We start from the raw sequence: 17624 nt of genomic DNA, 5'->3' as shown, positions 1-17624 counted from the left end.
AAAACCTGTCTAGTGAAGTTGGTGTGAAAAATTGATGGGTAGACTTGGGATTTTCTTCTTCCTTTTGAAAAAATTTAAAAGTTTATACATAATACAGGTTACTGGAGGTTGGGGGCTAGACTTGGTGAGAAAGTCAGATAGTGTTTCTTTTCTCCATTCTCCCCTAATAAAGAATGAATGGGACTAATTTGCTGAGGATTTTTTTCTTGTAATTTTGTTGTGGTTGTTTGGACATAGACCAAACAAAGCCACTTTGCCTCTAAAAGGAATTGTATTAGAAAACTGTAATTGCATAAAAGTGAAGCCACTAACAGTTCTGATCTTCATTTGCTATGTTCTTTTTTGGTCTAGAATGAGGTCAGTTGAGAGTGGTCAGTTGACAGCTTCCAGGTATTCAATATATATCAGTGGATAGAGATGTGCTGCTCAGTCTCTGTCACTTGTCATGCTCAGTCTCTTGGGAAGGGACCCTGGGAGACCACCTGGCCCAACCCCCCAGCTCCAGTAGTGACATGTAGCGCTGATTGCCCAGGACCATGTCCAAATGGGTTTTAAATATCTTCAAGGAGAGAGACTCCACAGCCTGTTTGGGCAACCTGTGCCAGTGCTGGGTCACCCTCACAGTGAAGAAGTACTTCCTAATGTTCAGAGGGAACCTGCTGTATTTCAGTGTGTGGCCATCGCCTCTGGTCCTGGTACTGGGCACCACTGAGAAGAGCCTGGCTCTGTGTTCCCTCCATTCAGGTGTTTCTAGATGCTTTCAAAATTCCCCTAAACCCTCTTCTCCTGGCTGAACAGTCCCAGCTCTCCTCTTAGGAGAGATAATCCAGTCTCTTAATCACAGAATCATAAAACAGTTTGAAATGGAAATCGCCTTAAAGAGCATTTCTTTCCAAGCCTCTTGCCATGGGCAGGGATGTCACTTGCTGACTAGACCAGGTTGCTCAGGGCTCCATCCGACCTGGCCTGGAACATTTCAGGGCTGGGGCATCTACCACTTCCCTGGGCACCTGTTCCAGTGCTTCAGCACCCTCTGAGTAAAGAATTTCTTCCTAATAGCTACTCTTAACATGCCCTCTTTTAATTTTAAAACTGTTGCTCTTTGTCCTGTCATTATGTCCATGTAAAAAGTCCCTCTTTCCCCTTTGTACCTTTGAGGTACTTGAAGGCTGTAAATGAGGTCTCTCCAAAGCCTTCTCTTCTCCATGTCAAAATCATTCTGGTGGCCTTTTGCTGCGTTTTCTCTGGTGTGTCCATATCTTTCCTTTATTTGGGATCCCAGAACTGAACCTGTCATTCCAGGTGTGGCCTCTCCAGTGCCTTAGTAGAGGGAATGGGATCACCTCCCTTCATCTGCTGTCAGTACTTTGTCTAATGCAGCCCAGGACATGGTTCGGCTTTTTGCCGCAAGGGCTCACTGCTGGCTCATGTTCAACTTGGTGTCCAGTGGGAACCCAGGGCCTTTCTACAAAGCTGTTTTCCAGTTGGATGGCCTCCAGCACAAACTACTGCCTGGGATTGTCCCTCCCCTGGTCCAGGACTTCACATTTCCCCTGCTTGGGTTTCTAAATGTTCCTGTTGGCTCATTTCTCTAACCTGTAAAGGTTTCTCTGGATGGCAGTATGATTGTTGGGTGTATCACCCATTCCTCCCTGTCTTGTGACCCCTTCCCAGGGATCAAGGTGAGGCTGGCTAGCCAGCCTGTAGTTCCCTGGGTCCTCCTTGGAGATAGAAGTGACTTTTCATCTGACAGCTGAGTATTGAGAAAGTTATTTTCATGGGCTGGTAATTAACATTTGTAATATGTCCTGTGACAAGTGCAGATGCACAGACCATCTGTGCCTTTGCTGATCCTGTAGTCTTCCAAGCTTTCTTCAGACCCAAGGTTGCAGAGAAGTCTAAGAATCCTGTAAATCAGCTTTAAACCTCAAGTCCTACTGTGTTTTTCCAGCTGCTAGATTAGAAATTCCACTGTTACAAGAGCACCAGAGAGCTCTTACTAGACTGTGGGGTAGTTTGGTGCCTCCAAGATGAGAGCTAGGCTATTTGGCCAGTCAGGACCATGCTGGTCCTTCCTGGTATCTGCTCTGTATGTACTGCTGTGGATTGAGCTATGATGCTTTTTTTAAATTTTTTTTTATTCCCTCAGAATGATTCCCCATTGGCGTTATAATATTTTCAAGTTATTCATTGAATTGCTTATTTCTAAAAATAGTGAGCAGCTTGACTAATACTGCAGCTTAAGGCCAGCCCAAAGACTACAGAAGGGCAATAGGTTAAAAGGGAAACTCTTAAGTGTTTTTGTTTATTTGCGAAAATTGAACAGGAAAGATAAGGTGAATGAAAAAAATGTTCATTATCTCCTCTGGGAATCAGCTTTAACTTCATGAATTTGTGTTCATGTTTTTCACTGTAGCATGTTGCGGAGCAGAGCACATAGGAGTTTAATGTTACCACTGCTGCTGCCCAACAATCTGTGATGGGATCACTTTCGCTACTCTGGCACCTTGCCAGACTTTCCAATCTCTAATGATTACTGCAGTGACATTTGTCTTATTGTATTAAAAAGTAAATGTGTGGGTGGTATTTGTTGTTTGACAACAAAACTAATGAAGACAGGAAACTGAACAACTTCTGTTGCTTGAACTTTGAATAAAAACACAGATCTTTTTATTTGTGTTTTTGTAAAACATACAGAGTCTAATTTCCATAAAATCCTGACCCAGCTGAAGTTGATGGAAAAATCCTACCAGTTTAAGCAGATTTAGGATTTCAACCCAATTAATTGAACAGAAGTACAAATCTACTAGTAGCCTGAAACCTTTTCATAGTGGTCCTAATAATTGTAAAAGATTGTTATGATCACTAAACACAGAGTCAGAGGGAAGGTAAAATGCCTCAGTGATCAGATACCGATGTGTGAAATTATATAGCTCAGTGTTTTACCATCTTTAATGTATTTTTTTACATGGTGGATAAAAGATTATTTGAACTTTAGATGAACAGTGCTGTTAAAACAAGCAGTCAAGATTGGATGGTTACTTAGATTTTATTTTCTGCTTCAGCAGATAAGGTGGCTGATGTCTACATCATACTGACATAGACAGCAAATTGTACAATCACCTTCTGTAAACCAGACTTTGTAAAGCTGGCAAGATAAACATTTGAGCCAGCCTGATCTTTTATGTATGCGTATCCCTTTTAAAAAACCTCTCATTGGATCCAGAATGCTTTTAACCTCATACTTCTCAACAGTTTTCTTTCTATAATGCAGTGATGAGAAATGTGAGTACTTCAGAGGAAAAAAAGTCTTATTTTTCTACTTTAAAATACTTTAAAGCGGTCAGTGTGATGCAGTCGTTGCTGCCTTTAGGTGTAGGTCAGTGGTGATCCATAAGGCCACAGAAAGCCATTCTCATCTGGTTTACAGAGCTATACAGAAAAAGCAGTGAAATGGATAAGGGTGAATTGGTGGTTGCAAAGGATTTACAGTGATGTTTTGCTTCAATATGTGTGACCAACGCTCTTTCAGACAATTGTCCCTCCTTTCTCAGAGAAGGAGAGAGGTGATGGTCTTGCCGATGTTTCTTTTTCCATGCTGGTAGGTCCCTTTGCTGGAGCTGTGTTTTGTGCCTGGGCACTGGATGAAACAGACAGAGTTTTTGGAGTTTTTGTTTCATCAGTTCCAAAAAGGGTAAAGTGTTCCCTGTACTTCTGTCTTTTCTTCCAGCTCCCAATTACTCACAGGCAGCCTTGAGCTTGTGCCAGAATTTATTGTGTGCTTTTGTGGGTTACTGAAACAGTGGAAAACACATACAGCAGCATCTGTAGACTCTGTGGTGTTCTTCAGTTGTGGTGGATCAAGGAAGGGCTTGCCAAGTAACTTGATAGTGCAGAAGAAAAGGTGGGATATCACAGCTAGGACAGGCATATGGAGGAAAGAGAAGGTTAGAAATGGAGCAAACCTTCATCCTTTAGAAGACAGAAGCCATGTGGCAGCTGGACGGTGCTTAACTTTGTGCCTGATGGTCCTTCAGGTTCTTTGTGAAGGCTTTTCTCCCATGAGATATTGCATCCCTGTAGTGGTTTGATAGAGGGCTGTTTCCTGGAGCAGCTGGAGAATGTCGCCCTTTACCTCTGTGCATTTTTACTGATGTTATTCTGTTGCTTCCAGGGATAATGAGTTGTAACTCTGTGATACCGTTTATTGTACAGTCAGACAAAAAGGAGCTCTTTTTTTTTTTTTTTTTTTGGCGCCGCTCCTAATCTGAAATAGAAAAACTGCTACCCATTTTTGTCTCGAGCTGAACCCTGACTTGGGACAATCTTCTACTGGAGGTAATGCTTCTTGCTTGTTCCACTCTGCTGAGGGATTGCTGAGGGAATCGTGCTTTCTACTCCCAGGCTCAAGATTTGTTAGAGGAGATAAGGACTTGGGTTTAGTTTTTGTCTTGTAATACCTCCTCCAGGCTTTCAGCATCATGGATTAGCATCAGCCCTTTCATTTACAGCACCTATTTAATTCAGAAGTTAAAACAGTTGCATACATCTGTGAACTACCTTGGTTTAATTTCACTGAAATGCCATCATTTGAACAAACAAAGAAAAAAGAGCCAAGTCCCAGGATGTAAAGGCAAATGGATTGCATTTCCATGCCCTTTTAAGTGTTCTAAGATCTGCAGTATCTCGTCTCAGCTGGCTGCTTTCAAAGTCAGACAATAAATTTTGATCTCAGAAATCTCACACCTCTGTTTCTTAATTGCAAGAGATCTTGAAAATAAAGCCAACCTGGTTTTATTTTCACTAAAAATATCCTGCTATATATCTCTGTCCAGTCAAGAGGAGGAGGGCTTTCAAATGCAGATGAACCAATCAAGGTTTTTTACTAAGGAGCAATGAGGCAGCATTTCCAAAACCTTCTGCTAAGTGTGGGGAGTTCCCTACTGCATCTATAGTTTGATTTTTGTGAGCTCTTACTTGCTTGATCCTGAATGAAATTATAGAAGTGGTAGTACTTCTTTGAGCTGCTGCCATCCTTACTGATCCCAGACCACCAGCAGATGAAGAGAGAAAGAAACAAGTGGAGTGTCTTGTACATCTTCAGCAATGGTCTTGAAATAGTTAAAAGATATTTTATTTGCACATGAAATTCAGCTAGTAAAGACCATAGTGATATATCAGTAAGACAGTCCATACACAAGGCTGTATTAAGCTACATAATCTGTTCTGTACAACTTTTTTATCTGGACAGCATCAAAATCAGGGGCAGCAAAGATACTAGGTACTTTACCATCGGGTTCTAGGACCCTTTTTGCATGTCTTAAAAGTAAAATCCCAATTTCATAGAAAATAAATGTTCATAGGCATACCATAGAAAATACCCTGACATGAGGTTTCAGAACTTCAGTCAATGGGAACACCTGTTTTGATGTTGATCACTACTTGAAGCTTGTAAGTGCATCTAAAATAAATAAATAAAAATAAAATAGAAAAGATAAAATAGAAAAATAAAAATAAAACCAGAAAACAATTATTTGAACTTCCCTGCTACCCCACATTAGCATGCTTGGTTTTGTCTCCAATTCCAGGGTTTTTTGAGCTTCCCCAAAGGTGACCAGCAAGACCCAAGCGTATCTTCCTCTTTTCTCCATCTGTTGTCCTTGGCCAGCCCAGGACATGCATTTCCAGGCCCTCATCTGTTGTCTGTGTGGCCACAGGTTGCTGTGGTGGCACTGGGCAATGCTTTCATTGCAGGAGAGGTGAGGGGAACCTGTTGCCTGGCAGAAACCCTTCCTTCCCACTTGCAGGGCCAGGCACGTAGGTCCTTGTGAGAAAAAATATGTGATAATTGGTTTAGTTAATTTTAAACTCACTTTTTGTGCAACCAGTAATTGGGAAGGCAATTATGACTGCCCATTCCTGGCCTGCAAGTCCTGCTATAAGTGTAGTGGAGTACCAGACACTCAGTGGTGAGCGTGCTTTGCAAAGATTGAAGCAACAGAATTCCTAAATAAAAAAGGAACCTGTTTTTTGCAACTATGATCCTCCACTTTCCTCCTGTTTAAGGTTTTCCAAGGTAGTGTCTGTATTTTTAGGTGTCTAGAGGCAGTGTGTTTTTCAGGCACTTGTTTTATTTAAGAAAAGGGAAACAGGGCTGGAATAGTTCTGCTGAGATCCTGCCAGCGATGCCAAGGATCTTAGGGGCCAATGTCCAGCTGGAGCCCAGGTAGCCAGCTGGTTTTACAGGGTGGTGACTGCAGGTCACACCCCTGTATGCTCAGCATGGCCAGGACACCGAACACAGTTATTTCTTTGGGACTTAAAGATTGCAAGCAAATTTTGAAGATGCACACTTCAGTAGTTAGTAATAAAATTTGGTAACTGTTACTGTATTGGTGTCTGATAATGTGAGAAGTTATGTCATGTAATGTCACCTTTCTGTGAGGAACTTACTATGCCTGCATATGGGACAGGAAAGAAAGCTATCATACTTCCACATCTTCATTCATTAGTTGATGTGGTGGAGAGAAAAAGGCACAAGTATCTGAATAATTTTTGTTCAGACCTGAAAATGGTGGATGGGAAGGACCGTGAATTCCCAGTGTTCCTTGCTGTCTCCCCTTGTAATCTTAGTAAGACCTTTCTGTCCAGTTTTAGTAGCATTTATGCTTCCTGTGCCAGTTAGTGCTCTATTTCAGATGTCACAAGTTGGTGGTGGTTTTATTTGGGGTACAATGGGTACCTGGTTGGGTACTGGATTTCAAATGTGGGAGTGAAAGTTTCTACCATTCATCTGGGTAGATTCTCTATAACTCAGAAACACCTTAAACTGATACTGGGATACATGGGTTTTGTAGACGAGTTAGGTTTTGCCAGGTAGGTGCTGACATACATGTGAGAGTAGAATATTCTTGCTGACTTCAGTTCTTACTGCATAACAATGTATTGTGAATCCAGGGAACTTAAAATGCTTAGGATTGTGTTTTAATATATAGAAAATATGTTCTATGGATGGTTTTCTATATTCAGTTAAATGAAGATAGGGACTTTGTCCTAGCCTGGTTGAAGATGAGTAGTACATTACTGTACATTAATGTGTACTGTATATTGTAAAGAACACTTACAGTGACCTTAAAATGCATTATCTTCTATATTGTTAGAGACCAACAATTTATAAATGCTTACAGTGATTAGATTAATATGACTTATGTGTAATGAACAACTGCTAGTGAAGTGAGTAATTAAATGCAAAGTATACTCGAGAATGTAATAATACATTGAAATTCAGGGCAGATTATTTCCAAGCATCATTATGAGAATCTGTCTTATCTCTTTGTGTTCCAGTATGAATAGAGATTTCTGGCAAAATGGAAATGTGATGCATTCTTTCCTTCCAGTGAGGACACTGTTTCAGAATGTCAAAAATTATATCTTTTTACATAAAAAAACCCCTCTATTACAGGAACCTGAACTGGAAATATTGTACGAAGCAGTATGAGTGAACCAAAATCTTAGTCATTCCAGGCAAATAATTTAAATTTTTTTTTTTTAATTTTAATTTTAAAAATTTAATTTTTTTTTACTTGCATTTAATTTTGGTAGCAGGTTTGTTTTTTCTCATTTTTCTTTGTTATATTTTGTTGTGAACTTTATTCCTGATTTCCTTCTTGTTGAGAAAAGTGTCTTTTGCCTGTCCCTAGGGCATTGCCTGGCTGTTCAGGCTGGCCTGAAAAGTGCCTTGCAGTTACTGAGCTCTTGTTTTGGCTGAACATTTTAAACGTATGTCACGTTACATATACACACTTTATTCTTGTTTCCCATTAACATGCTAGGCTGAAATGTATTGATTCCTTCTTTTGCTTTCCCACTGAGCTGCCTATTTTTTTAGTAATGGATGAAAAATGTTGCTAAAGCCTTGTTTAATTTTAAAAAAAATCCTGGGACTTTTGTTTTCTTAGCAGTTGGGAATTTTATTGGCAGTCCCAAACACTTAGGATTATTACATCTATTTCAGAAAATGGAAAGAAGTGTCACAAAGCAGAATCAAAAAACTGTGTATGAAAAGCAGTGGAGTTACACAGCAGGTTGGCTGATGCTAAACCATGTTGTAGCTAATCTGTCTAATCTGGTGGTTTTTTAATTGGTGTTTAATCTAAAGAGTTTTTGATGGAATTAGATCAACTGATTACATTGTAAATTCGATGGAAATCAAAAATCCACATCCCAAACTGTGCCTTCTTTATCAGCTATGTAATGTTAATATTGTGCATAGGCCTAGGACTCACTGTTAAGTTAAAATTATTTATCTATTGACAATGCAAATAGCCAGAATTGGAGCAGTGAGTTGGGTGATTGCTGGTGGAGTGGGGTTTTTTGATACGTGTTTTTTAATTAGCATGTTACACTCCCACTCACATACCACCATCCCCCAGCCCTGCCTCCCCCACTCTGGAAAACAGCCTAGTGTGGCTTGTTTTTTTTGGAATGAAGCGACACTGGAGTTGAGTCCAGTTATAGTGGTCTGTAAGTGAAGTAAAGGAAATACAACTTTATGGGTTGAGGGAGAAAAAGAAGTTTGTACAAAAATGGAAACATGACGACAGCTTCAGGATTATTAAGATAAAGTGGAATTACTCCAAGCTAGTTTCCCAAAATGTATTTCCACTAGTGTGTTTGTTTATTGGGAGCTTTGGATGCAGTCAGCTTTTCTACAGATACTTCCCTCACCCTTGTAAAATTGTTTTATTGGTTTTTAGAGGTTTTTTCTTTGCTTTTATTGTAAAATTATCTTTGCTGTCTGTATGAACAAAACATAATGGCACAAAATAGGCCACAGTTGGAAGATTATTTACTTTACACAGTCCTCTAAGATTCAAAGTGTGCATGGAAGGGACATGCTCAACTTTCTCATATGTCTTTGTCCTTCCAGATCCTAGCAGACATTTTTTAGGAGAAACATAAGTTAGCTAGTGTCCCCCCAGAAGCTTAAGGGGCTCTCACTGCTGTACTGCCTGACAGTGAGCTGCAAGCCTCTCTCTGCTGAGGCTGTGGTTGCAGGCCAGTTTTTTGGCAGGTGGATGCAGTCACACTTGTGGTGTAAGATCTTCCTCCTCTTGTGTACATCGGTGTAGCTTGATTGAAGCTGCTGAATCAAGGCACTGGGTGTGAGAGGCAGTGCTCTGTTGTGTTGGGCACCTGCCATATGGAAATCAGCCCTTGAGCTGTTAATAAAACTGTCAGCAAAGTAGGCATGGTATGTGATGTGGCAATTCTTTCAATAGTTTGTTGTATTTCCATTTGTGTAGTCTGTTGCAAAGCCTGGTAAAAATTACATTTCTATTCCTGCTGTGCTCACCTGAATCTACAGGTTCTGCACCAAAAAAATAGGAAATTTGAAAGAACATGGGTAGGAGTCAGTTTTTACATTTGAAGATAGATTTCCATACAGCTGGGTCACATAGAGGCAAATAATGCCTGTTAAATGTTAGTGAGCTATTTGAAAATAAATAACTCTGTTTTTTAGGCAGCAATGTACCATAAGCAAGGGAAGATGATAAAGTCCAGTCAGGTTGTACTCAAGGGGTGACATACATAATCTGTCAAATCTGAGTCTCTGTGTTTCCATATAAATGTGATAGGTCTACTTGTTCTGGTGTTCACTGATCCTTTGAATAGACAATTCAGTGCTTGAGTTGTCTTTTTGATCAATAATTTTTTTGCTGTTCAGGGTAAAATGCAAGCTGAAATTGGAAGAGATTGAGGTTTGACTGCAATGTCAGCATCTTACCAGGATGTGCTCTTGGGTAGGGCAAAAATTGACTGCACATAAGTTAAGGCCTAAACTACTGGAAAATTGCAACCTGCACATCATTTGTAAGAAATAGCAAATAACTTCTTTAAATTCCTCTGTTTGTGTCAGTGTCAAGCAGGCTCATTTTGGACAGGACATACATTGCGACATGTGGTCTTAATGTGGAGTTGAAGACCAGCAATTTGGTTATGACAAAATACCACCACATAAAAGTTTCTATAGGCAGGTTAAGATATGTTTTGCAATGAAAAATTACTAATATACTGCTGAAAACAGTAACTCTGCTAATCATTTAGCTGTCACATGGATTATTAAATTTTGTTGTTTAATAATAATGAATCAAGCTTTAAAGTAAAACCCTTAACTTAGTCGTAAAACCCTCAATCTAAATATATACCATTGTCTTGACAACTTTGAAACAGAAATTGAAAGGCTTTCTTAATAAAGTTTTTACTTAGAAACCAAAGCAAGAAATGGTTTTCAGTTTTTGCAGGATGATTACTGAAGGAGTAATGCCACATCAGACCTCAGCTCTGGCACTGCCCCATGCTTGAGCTCCAGTGGGGAAGGCTTGGGTAATATGGTTGTTTCTAAGCGGAAGAGTATCAAAACTTTCCTTTGCTCAATAGTGATGGGGGGGATATTGACAAAGGCAGATGGAGATAACTGCAGAGAGAAGCAAAGCTAGATTTTTAAATTTACAGGTGGTTTGTAGCTCCTGTTTCTGTGACTGAACTTCCAAGTGATGTTGCTTGCCTGAGGCTTGGTTGTAAAGGACTCTGAAAGTAAGCTGAAGGTTGCTAATGGCTTAAGGGTGAAAATACACGGTATAGAAAAACAGCCTATTATCAAGTGGCTGGTATGAGTGATAATTCATCAAGTGCATGAAAAACACGGAAGCTTTACCAGCCGTTGATACTGGAGGCAGTAAGATGGCAAATTTGGCAAACATTAGGGAATAATGTAATAATTGAATTTGAGAACAGCAAAGGATGGAGAAATGTGGAGTATTGGAAGTAGGCTGAATTAAAATGGTGTCGAAGTCTTACCTTTTGTCTGTCTGTGAGACAGGCCTAGACAGGTTGGACTAGATCTTCCACAGAATTTTTGCTGAAACATTCTGCTGAAACAAACTTGAAGGACCACCACAAGACTCCAGTGGACAAAAGAATATGAAGGACGTATTAAAAAAAAATAAAGTTACTGATAAAATATGACAGAACCATTAACTATCTGGAAAGATACATTGGAAATTGTCTGTGTTATCTCCAAACTACGAGTGTTGGTGAAGCAGAGCTTGAAATCAAAGGCATCCTGGTCGTTAATCAATGTGTTTGCCAGGAAGAGAGGAACCTGATCATTCAAATGACCATGGCCCTCAGCACTCCTCACATCAGTGGCTGCTTGTGTAGGTGGTTGGATTTCCAGCAAAAGACACCATGCACTTCCAGCAGGGTGGGTGTCTCAACTGGAAATGCCTTCCACAGACATGGATGAATTAAAATAGAAAAACTGTGTGTGGAGTAGAAGAAAGCTACTGGAGAAAGCCCACCAGGGAAAACTCTGGGCTTTCTCTCATGATCACCTGCTTCTAAAGCAGAAAAGATTCTCTGTGTAAAGTCGCTCTCAAGAGAAAGTTTAGAAAGAAGTTAGTATTTCCAAGCATCTGTTGAAAACTGAAGGAGAGGAAGACAGTTAGCCTGAGCATTGGATTTGGTCTTCTGCTTTTCCTGACTGAAGAACCTGAGCTGCTTCTGCAACCTGAGCATTTGCTCTGTGATTTTTGTCTTTCTTCACTTGCATATTGCATGCATGGAGCTAACTATTAATTGCGGCATATTGACATATGAAATGTGTTTGAACTGGATGTGGATAAATTTGATATATAAGAATAGATTATCTGCTTTCTGTGGTTTTGGCTTTATTTTACAGCTGTAGTCTGAGCCTGCAACCTTCTGTCATCATTAGTTAGGTCTGTAAAGAAAACTCAGCAATGTATGGCACAATATATTTGCTGAAACTGACTAAAATCCTGCAATTTCATAAAGAGAAGACAAAAATACCTTTTTTTTCCTTCGTAGGGTTATGCATTTAGTCTATTAAAAGAATAATTAAAACCATCCTGATGAAAACTGAGTTCAGTCTGGCAATGGAGAGTAGGAAATGAGGGAGGCTGTCCCTCTCCGTGCTCTGGGCACTTTCTACACGAAGGGTTGTAGAAGGTAAGGAGGCAGCTGCTGGTGCTGCCTCCTACTCGTGCACATCAGCACCCCTGCCATGCACAGCGGGTGCAGCTGCTCCTGCCCTGCACAGAGCCCTCCGCACCGGATGAGGTGGAAATCCTGGGCAGGGAGGAAGGGAGGTGTGGTCATGCAAGGAAAGACCATGTGGCAGTGGAGGGGATGGAATTCAAGTCTTACATAAACCCTTGTTTGGCATTACATAATTTCTAGGGGCTGGATATTAGAACTTCGGTGCTTTCAGGTTTTTTTGTTTCTTCAGTGCATTGCTTATAAGTCAGTTTTAATGAAAATTGAAGGCAACTCAGCATTTCAGTTTCTCAGAGATTCTCAGGCACCCCAAAAAAGGTTTGTTGTAAATCTAAGAAGTTTTTTAAAAAATCATTAAATCAGAATTCAGTTTGTGTTATTTATATGTCTTCTCCTAATTCTGTATGATCACATGCTGACTGTTTTGTCTTCCAGGCAGATTTTCTTGGTAATGTGTCATCTGTTTGTGTGTGAAGAAGTGTAAAGTGTCTAATTCTTTCTACTATTTACGTTCATAGAGTAATAACTCTTGTTTTGTTCTTGAAGCAACTGCTAAAAGCCCCTCAGTGGAAGCACTAGAAGTAATTAAATCATCAGTCCTAAATAGTTATGCGTTATTGATGTGATACACTTTACAGAATACAGCAAAATTACTTTGGCAAGTATGTCCTTCCTGTGAACTTAAAATTGCTTGCACCATTTTTATAACTGGCAAGGTTTGAAATCTACAAACAGAGATCTGTGGAGAGAAAAATGTATTTTAATGCATAAATGTATATACAAATACATTGATTAATTTTTTTGGATGATGAGAAGGAGGAATAAGTTGGAAGAGTTGACACAGGAATTTCAGTTTATTGGCAGTTACTATCTGAGGACAATACAGCTTGGATATCTCCACTGTAAAGATAAGCAATAATTTATAAATATTTTAAAATCCAGTTTGCCAGCTCTGGAAGGCACTTGGATTTCTCCAAGCAAGTGCATGTGGTATGGAAGTACCTCTGCTTAAGACAGGAGAAGCTCCTACTTTGTTGGGCCATATTTCGCTTGGCTGTTGGGTTGGTTGGAAGGGTCTCCTCACAAGTAGGTCTGCCCTTGTGAAGCTGGGGAAGCACAGCTGGCCAGGGAATGAATTTCATAGGAAAGTTTACATCCTGTACTTTATTTTGCTTGCTGGGAAGATGGATGAAAATTCTGATGAGTTTCATCATCTTCGCTGCAACCCTGCGATAGTTTGCTTTCTAAACACCAGCACATTGTATTCCAGAGTGATAGTGTATTTGTTAAAACACCTGTTTGCTTGGGAAGTCCTTGCTTATGAGAAGCTGCAGACCTGAAGGTCTGGGAAGTGCTGGCAGGCAAAGAGACAACCTGGCATTATTCCTGGGTGTGTGTCCCTGCTCACTGTTGCTGGATGGGCTCCTCACAGAGATCCTGCCACCTTTGCTTTTGGCAGGTGAGCTGGATCATAGAAAATTATTTTTCTGCTCCTAGAAAAATCCTCATTTACAGATACAGCTTTTAAAGAATCCAGTATGGGGCTGTAGGAAACATAATTTTTTGGTTATGTTTAATCTGGAATAATTCTGACTTTTTTCCTGGCACTTCAGGAGGAAGGCAGCTAGGAATCCTTTTGAATAGCTATGCAGCACAGATGTGTGTGCATAAAAGACATGTTATTTATAATCTGGTTTCTGACATTTTAATTCAAATACTTTTTTGATTTAACATAAAAAGGTTGATAGCCTTATCAGATGGACAAGAATTGCTTATTTTCCTGGATAGTCTTCAACATTTTTGAGAAATTAATGTCAGTTTCAGAATTTATGAAGGACAAAGAAATGGTATTCACTAATTGAAATAATTAATTAGAAGTAAAATGCCTGTGGGTAGTGGGTTGTTTCCCATTTTAGGAGAAGTATAGAAAAATTTAATAATTGCTTTCAATTTTTCAGGCAGCCAACATCAAGCGTGAAATGACCTTCCATGCATTTCAACAGGAGGATGTAAAAAGTGACATCAGTCGAAAACTGCCAGACCAACAGTTTCTCCTGTTCACCACAAAGGAGGAAGATTTAAAAACAGCAGAGACCAAAAAACTAAACAGAGCTCATGAGTATGAAAAGGAAAACACTCGTTCTGTTTGTCTTCTGGAACAGAAGCGCAAGGTTGTTTCTTCAAATATTGATGTGCCTCCAGCAAGGTGAGTTGGATTTTTTTTTGTTGTGTTTTGTTTTAAGCTTTTTTCCTTTTTCTTCCCTGCCATTTTTTAAAATGGGATATTAGGTACAAGTTTGGTAAACAGCACTATGAGCTGCTAAGACTAGTGTTTGTGCCCGGGCAGTGCAGAGTCAGTCACAGCCTTCCTGTTTGAGAGATCTGTTGGGAAATTAAAAACACCAGTAGCAGAAAATGAGGGCATCTGCAGAATAGTGTACTGCTTTTGCATTGTTTCTGCTTGTAGAATGTGCTGCAGCTGAGGTACTTGGAGAAGAGAATGTGTCTTAAGAGGAAGAGATTGTTGACTCAGCTTCACCCTGAGAAGTAATCTTCTAAATTAGATGCAGAATCATCTTACCTGCTAGCAATTTCTTTTTCAAATTTTTTTACTGTCGTACTTGCAGACACTTTATACTCATTGGGTATTCTGTGTTGCAAGATGACAATTTCTTTTTCTTTTCTTGTTCATGTTAGCATCAGTCTGTCTGTAAAGATTTCTGCTTAATTTGCCTGGTAAATTTACTTGCACATAATTCAGTAAAAGGCCTTTCAAGTTTATGATGCTACTTAGAAAATTTGGATGTTTAGTTTTCAGTTTGTTGGCTTTCTAAAAACCAACATAACCACATCATCCAGAACATGATGACATGATGTTTTTCTCTGGCTGTCATAGATGTCACTTGCACTGAGTCCATGAGTATTTTTGCAGAATTTTCCCTCCATGTATATGTAGTAACAAGCTATATATTAAAACCTTGAAGATGTTAGGATACTTATTTGAGATTCTCATTAGTAATCAACCTTATAATGTCTGAGTGCCCTTCTCATTCATCCTGCGTATCTCAAAGCAAACAGGATCACAAGAAAATGTAGGTCAGGAGGGACCTCAGGAAGTCACCTAGGCTAACCTTCTGCTCAAACCATATGTTAGCATTTCCATTTAACAACTCAGGCTGCTAAGGTGCAGGGTTTAAGTGCATTTTTGTGTGACTTCATGTGGATAATCCACTTGAGGTAGTAGTCAAGCTCCCATTTTCTATAGCTACGAGATCATCCTTCCTTGGAGGGGTGAATATTTTTTCCCTAATGAACTGGAAATTAGGATGAATAAACATCTTTAATGCCTTCTTAAGGCTAATTGTGACACCAGTTGTGAGCACAGGATACTTAAGATGAAAGGAAGTAAGTTTACCTACAAAGGCGTCTTCTAAACTTGTACTTTCCCTCTGCATGTATTTTGTTGGGAGTATAAAAATTACTGTGTTACGTTGTGTGTTTTCAGACATGGAGGTTGAGCTCCTGCATTAGCAGAATTAATGAAGTAGGAAAGAAACCTGGAGTTTATGTTCAACAGCATAATAAACGCTTTGGTCATTCTTGCTACATATTTTCAGTCAAGCTCAAGTTTTGCTTTGAAGCTGAGGTGAATTATTGGGTCATTTGTCCACAGCTGACAGGAAGAACACTGAAACCTTTGCTTGGAGATCTTCCTAAATATTTGCTGTTATAATGGAGGGGAGCACCCAGTCTCTCTTCCTTGGCAGCACAGTTGGATCTTAAGTTGCGTTCTCCAAGAAGACTCCATGCATTTAAACTTTCTTGCCTCTTTCTAGGCCCCTTCCAGTCCTCTGTTGCTGACTGTGCTGAGAGAGTTGCATGTTCCCCAGAGTGAATTCCTCATTCCTTTGCCCCCTGGCAGGACTTGTTGTGTCAGCTGTCTTGTCCTCTGATGTGAAAATCCACCCCCCTTTGCAGATTTGTTATATCCATTTGTTGGAAGGTCATCTTGAATTAATCAGATAATGTTTATAGTTGTGTGGGACAAATAAGGGCTTTAATACGATCTTAATTTCTTATTGCTACATACAACCTCTACAAAAAAAAAACAAACCTATTTTTTTTTATTTTGTAAATAGAGTGTATGTAGTAATAAGTGAAAGTGAAGCTTGCTATTTATTTTGTTTTAAAACTTTAGTGGAACTGAGTGGAACCTATTTCACGTCAGATGATGAAGGGAAAAATGACATTAAATTTTGCAGTATCCACCTAAACCCATGACAATATTTAAGTAATTTTGAGGCAGAAGTTCATTATAGCTTCAGATTCATTAATAGCAGGGGCCTATGAGTATGTCCAAAAGAGCTCGGAAAAAGTGTTTGCAAAAGAGCTGTTGAGAGGTGGATAAATGTACTTCACTTCGACCACAAAATGAAACAAAGAACATCTCTTCTTAGCTGATTTTAAGGGTCTCAATGAGTAAGAATGGAAATCTTTGTGAGGCACTGTATCTAAAATGACTAACAGTTCAGCAAAACACCAGCATGTTTCTTGGAGGCATTCAACTTCAGGGCTTTCATTATTGCTTATATACTCTGAAATTTTAGAAATGCGGAAATATCTTAACTGAGTCCTAGTGTTCTGTGTGATTGGTAGCCAGGTGCATGGAAATTACAGTAAAATAAATATTTTATTTGATGCAGAATTTTTAAGTTCATTGTTTACATTTTTATTTCATCTTGGGAAAATACTACAGATGTTTCTCTCTATTTTATGTCCTGTACTGGAATTGTCTTTTGGATTAGGACAGGAGGAGATCATGACTATTTCATAATGATTTTTATTTTTGGAATGCAAGAAATGAAATTACTGTTAACAGCATTAATTCTTTCCCTTTTCAGATATCTTCACTGGTTATTTTGAACAAAAGTTTTCTGAGCTAAATCGTGTTCCTTCTTCTGAAATGCAGAAAAGCATGAATGAAACTGTTCAGCTTGAGCAAATGAATTATTTGATACAATGAGGAAACTTCAATTCTTCATTTTTCCTTTTAAATATTGAATTTATTGTCAGTTTTGATGCATAAGGGACTGCAGTCATGGAAAAAGGGGTCTGCCTTTGAACTGCAGTTGCCTCTGAGAATTGAGATGTTATCTGTAGAAGAGAGAAAAATACCCTTTCGGTTGATTTTCAGTTCAAACAGCAGCAATCAAGCACAGCCAGATGCATGGATCTGAGTAGTGAAAGACCATTTTGTAAGAAGAGAGTGGTATCACTGTGGGACTAATCACCTTGTCTCATGGGCAGAAGCAAGCCCACCAGCCAGGTCTGCCAGTATTTCAGATAACTACGTCGGTAGAGGTCAAATGTAATCAGAGATGATGTCCCTAGCAGGCAGAGGTGTGGAAGTTAACAGGACCTTCTTGCTCATTTGTATTTTCTTCAGTTACTTACCCTCATGGACACGCAGTTCCCAAGCACGGCAGTAAGAAAGACATGAAAGAGGCTGGACTGTGCTGATACAATGGGTGTGAGGATGTGAG

At 39.5% G+C, this 17624-nt stretch overlaps 1 protein-coding gene across 1 annotated transcript in view; it reads left to right on the top strand.

Moving 5' to 3' along the window:
- Positions 1-17624, top strand: part of ZNF704 (zinc finger protein 704) — an 85967-nt gene that overhangs the window by 4844 nt on the left and 63499 nt on the right. The window contains exon 2 of the mRNA XM_062502635.1: positions 14040-14287. Coding sequence (XP_062358619.1) covers positions 14061-14287 — 227 coding nt within the window. The 5' untranslated portion in view covers positions 14040-14060. The remainder of the gene's footprint in view (positions 1-14039; positions 14288-17624) is intronic.

This window comes from Cinclus cinclus, chromosome 1 (assembly GCF_963662255.1).
Source record: "Cinclus cinclus chromosome 1, bCinCin1.1, whole genome shotgun sequence".
In the NCBI taxonomy this organism is placed as follows: domain Eukaryota; kingdom Metazoa; phylum Chordata; class Aves; order Passeriformes; family Cinclidae; genus Cinclus; species Cinclus cinclus.
Note: the sequence above shows the minus strand (reverse complement) of the source record. Positions and strands in the feature narration are given on the sequence as shown.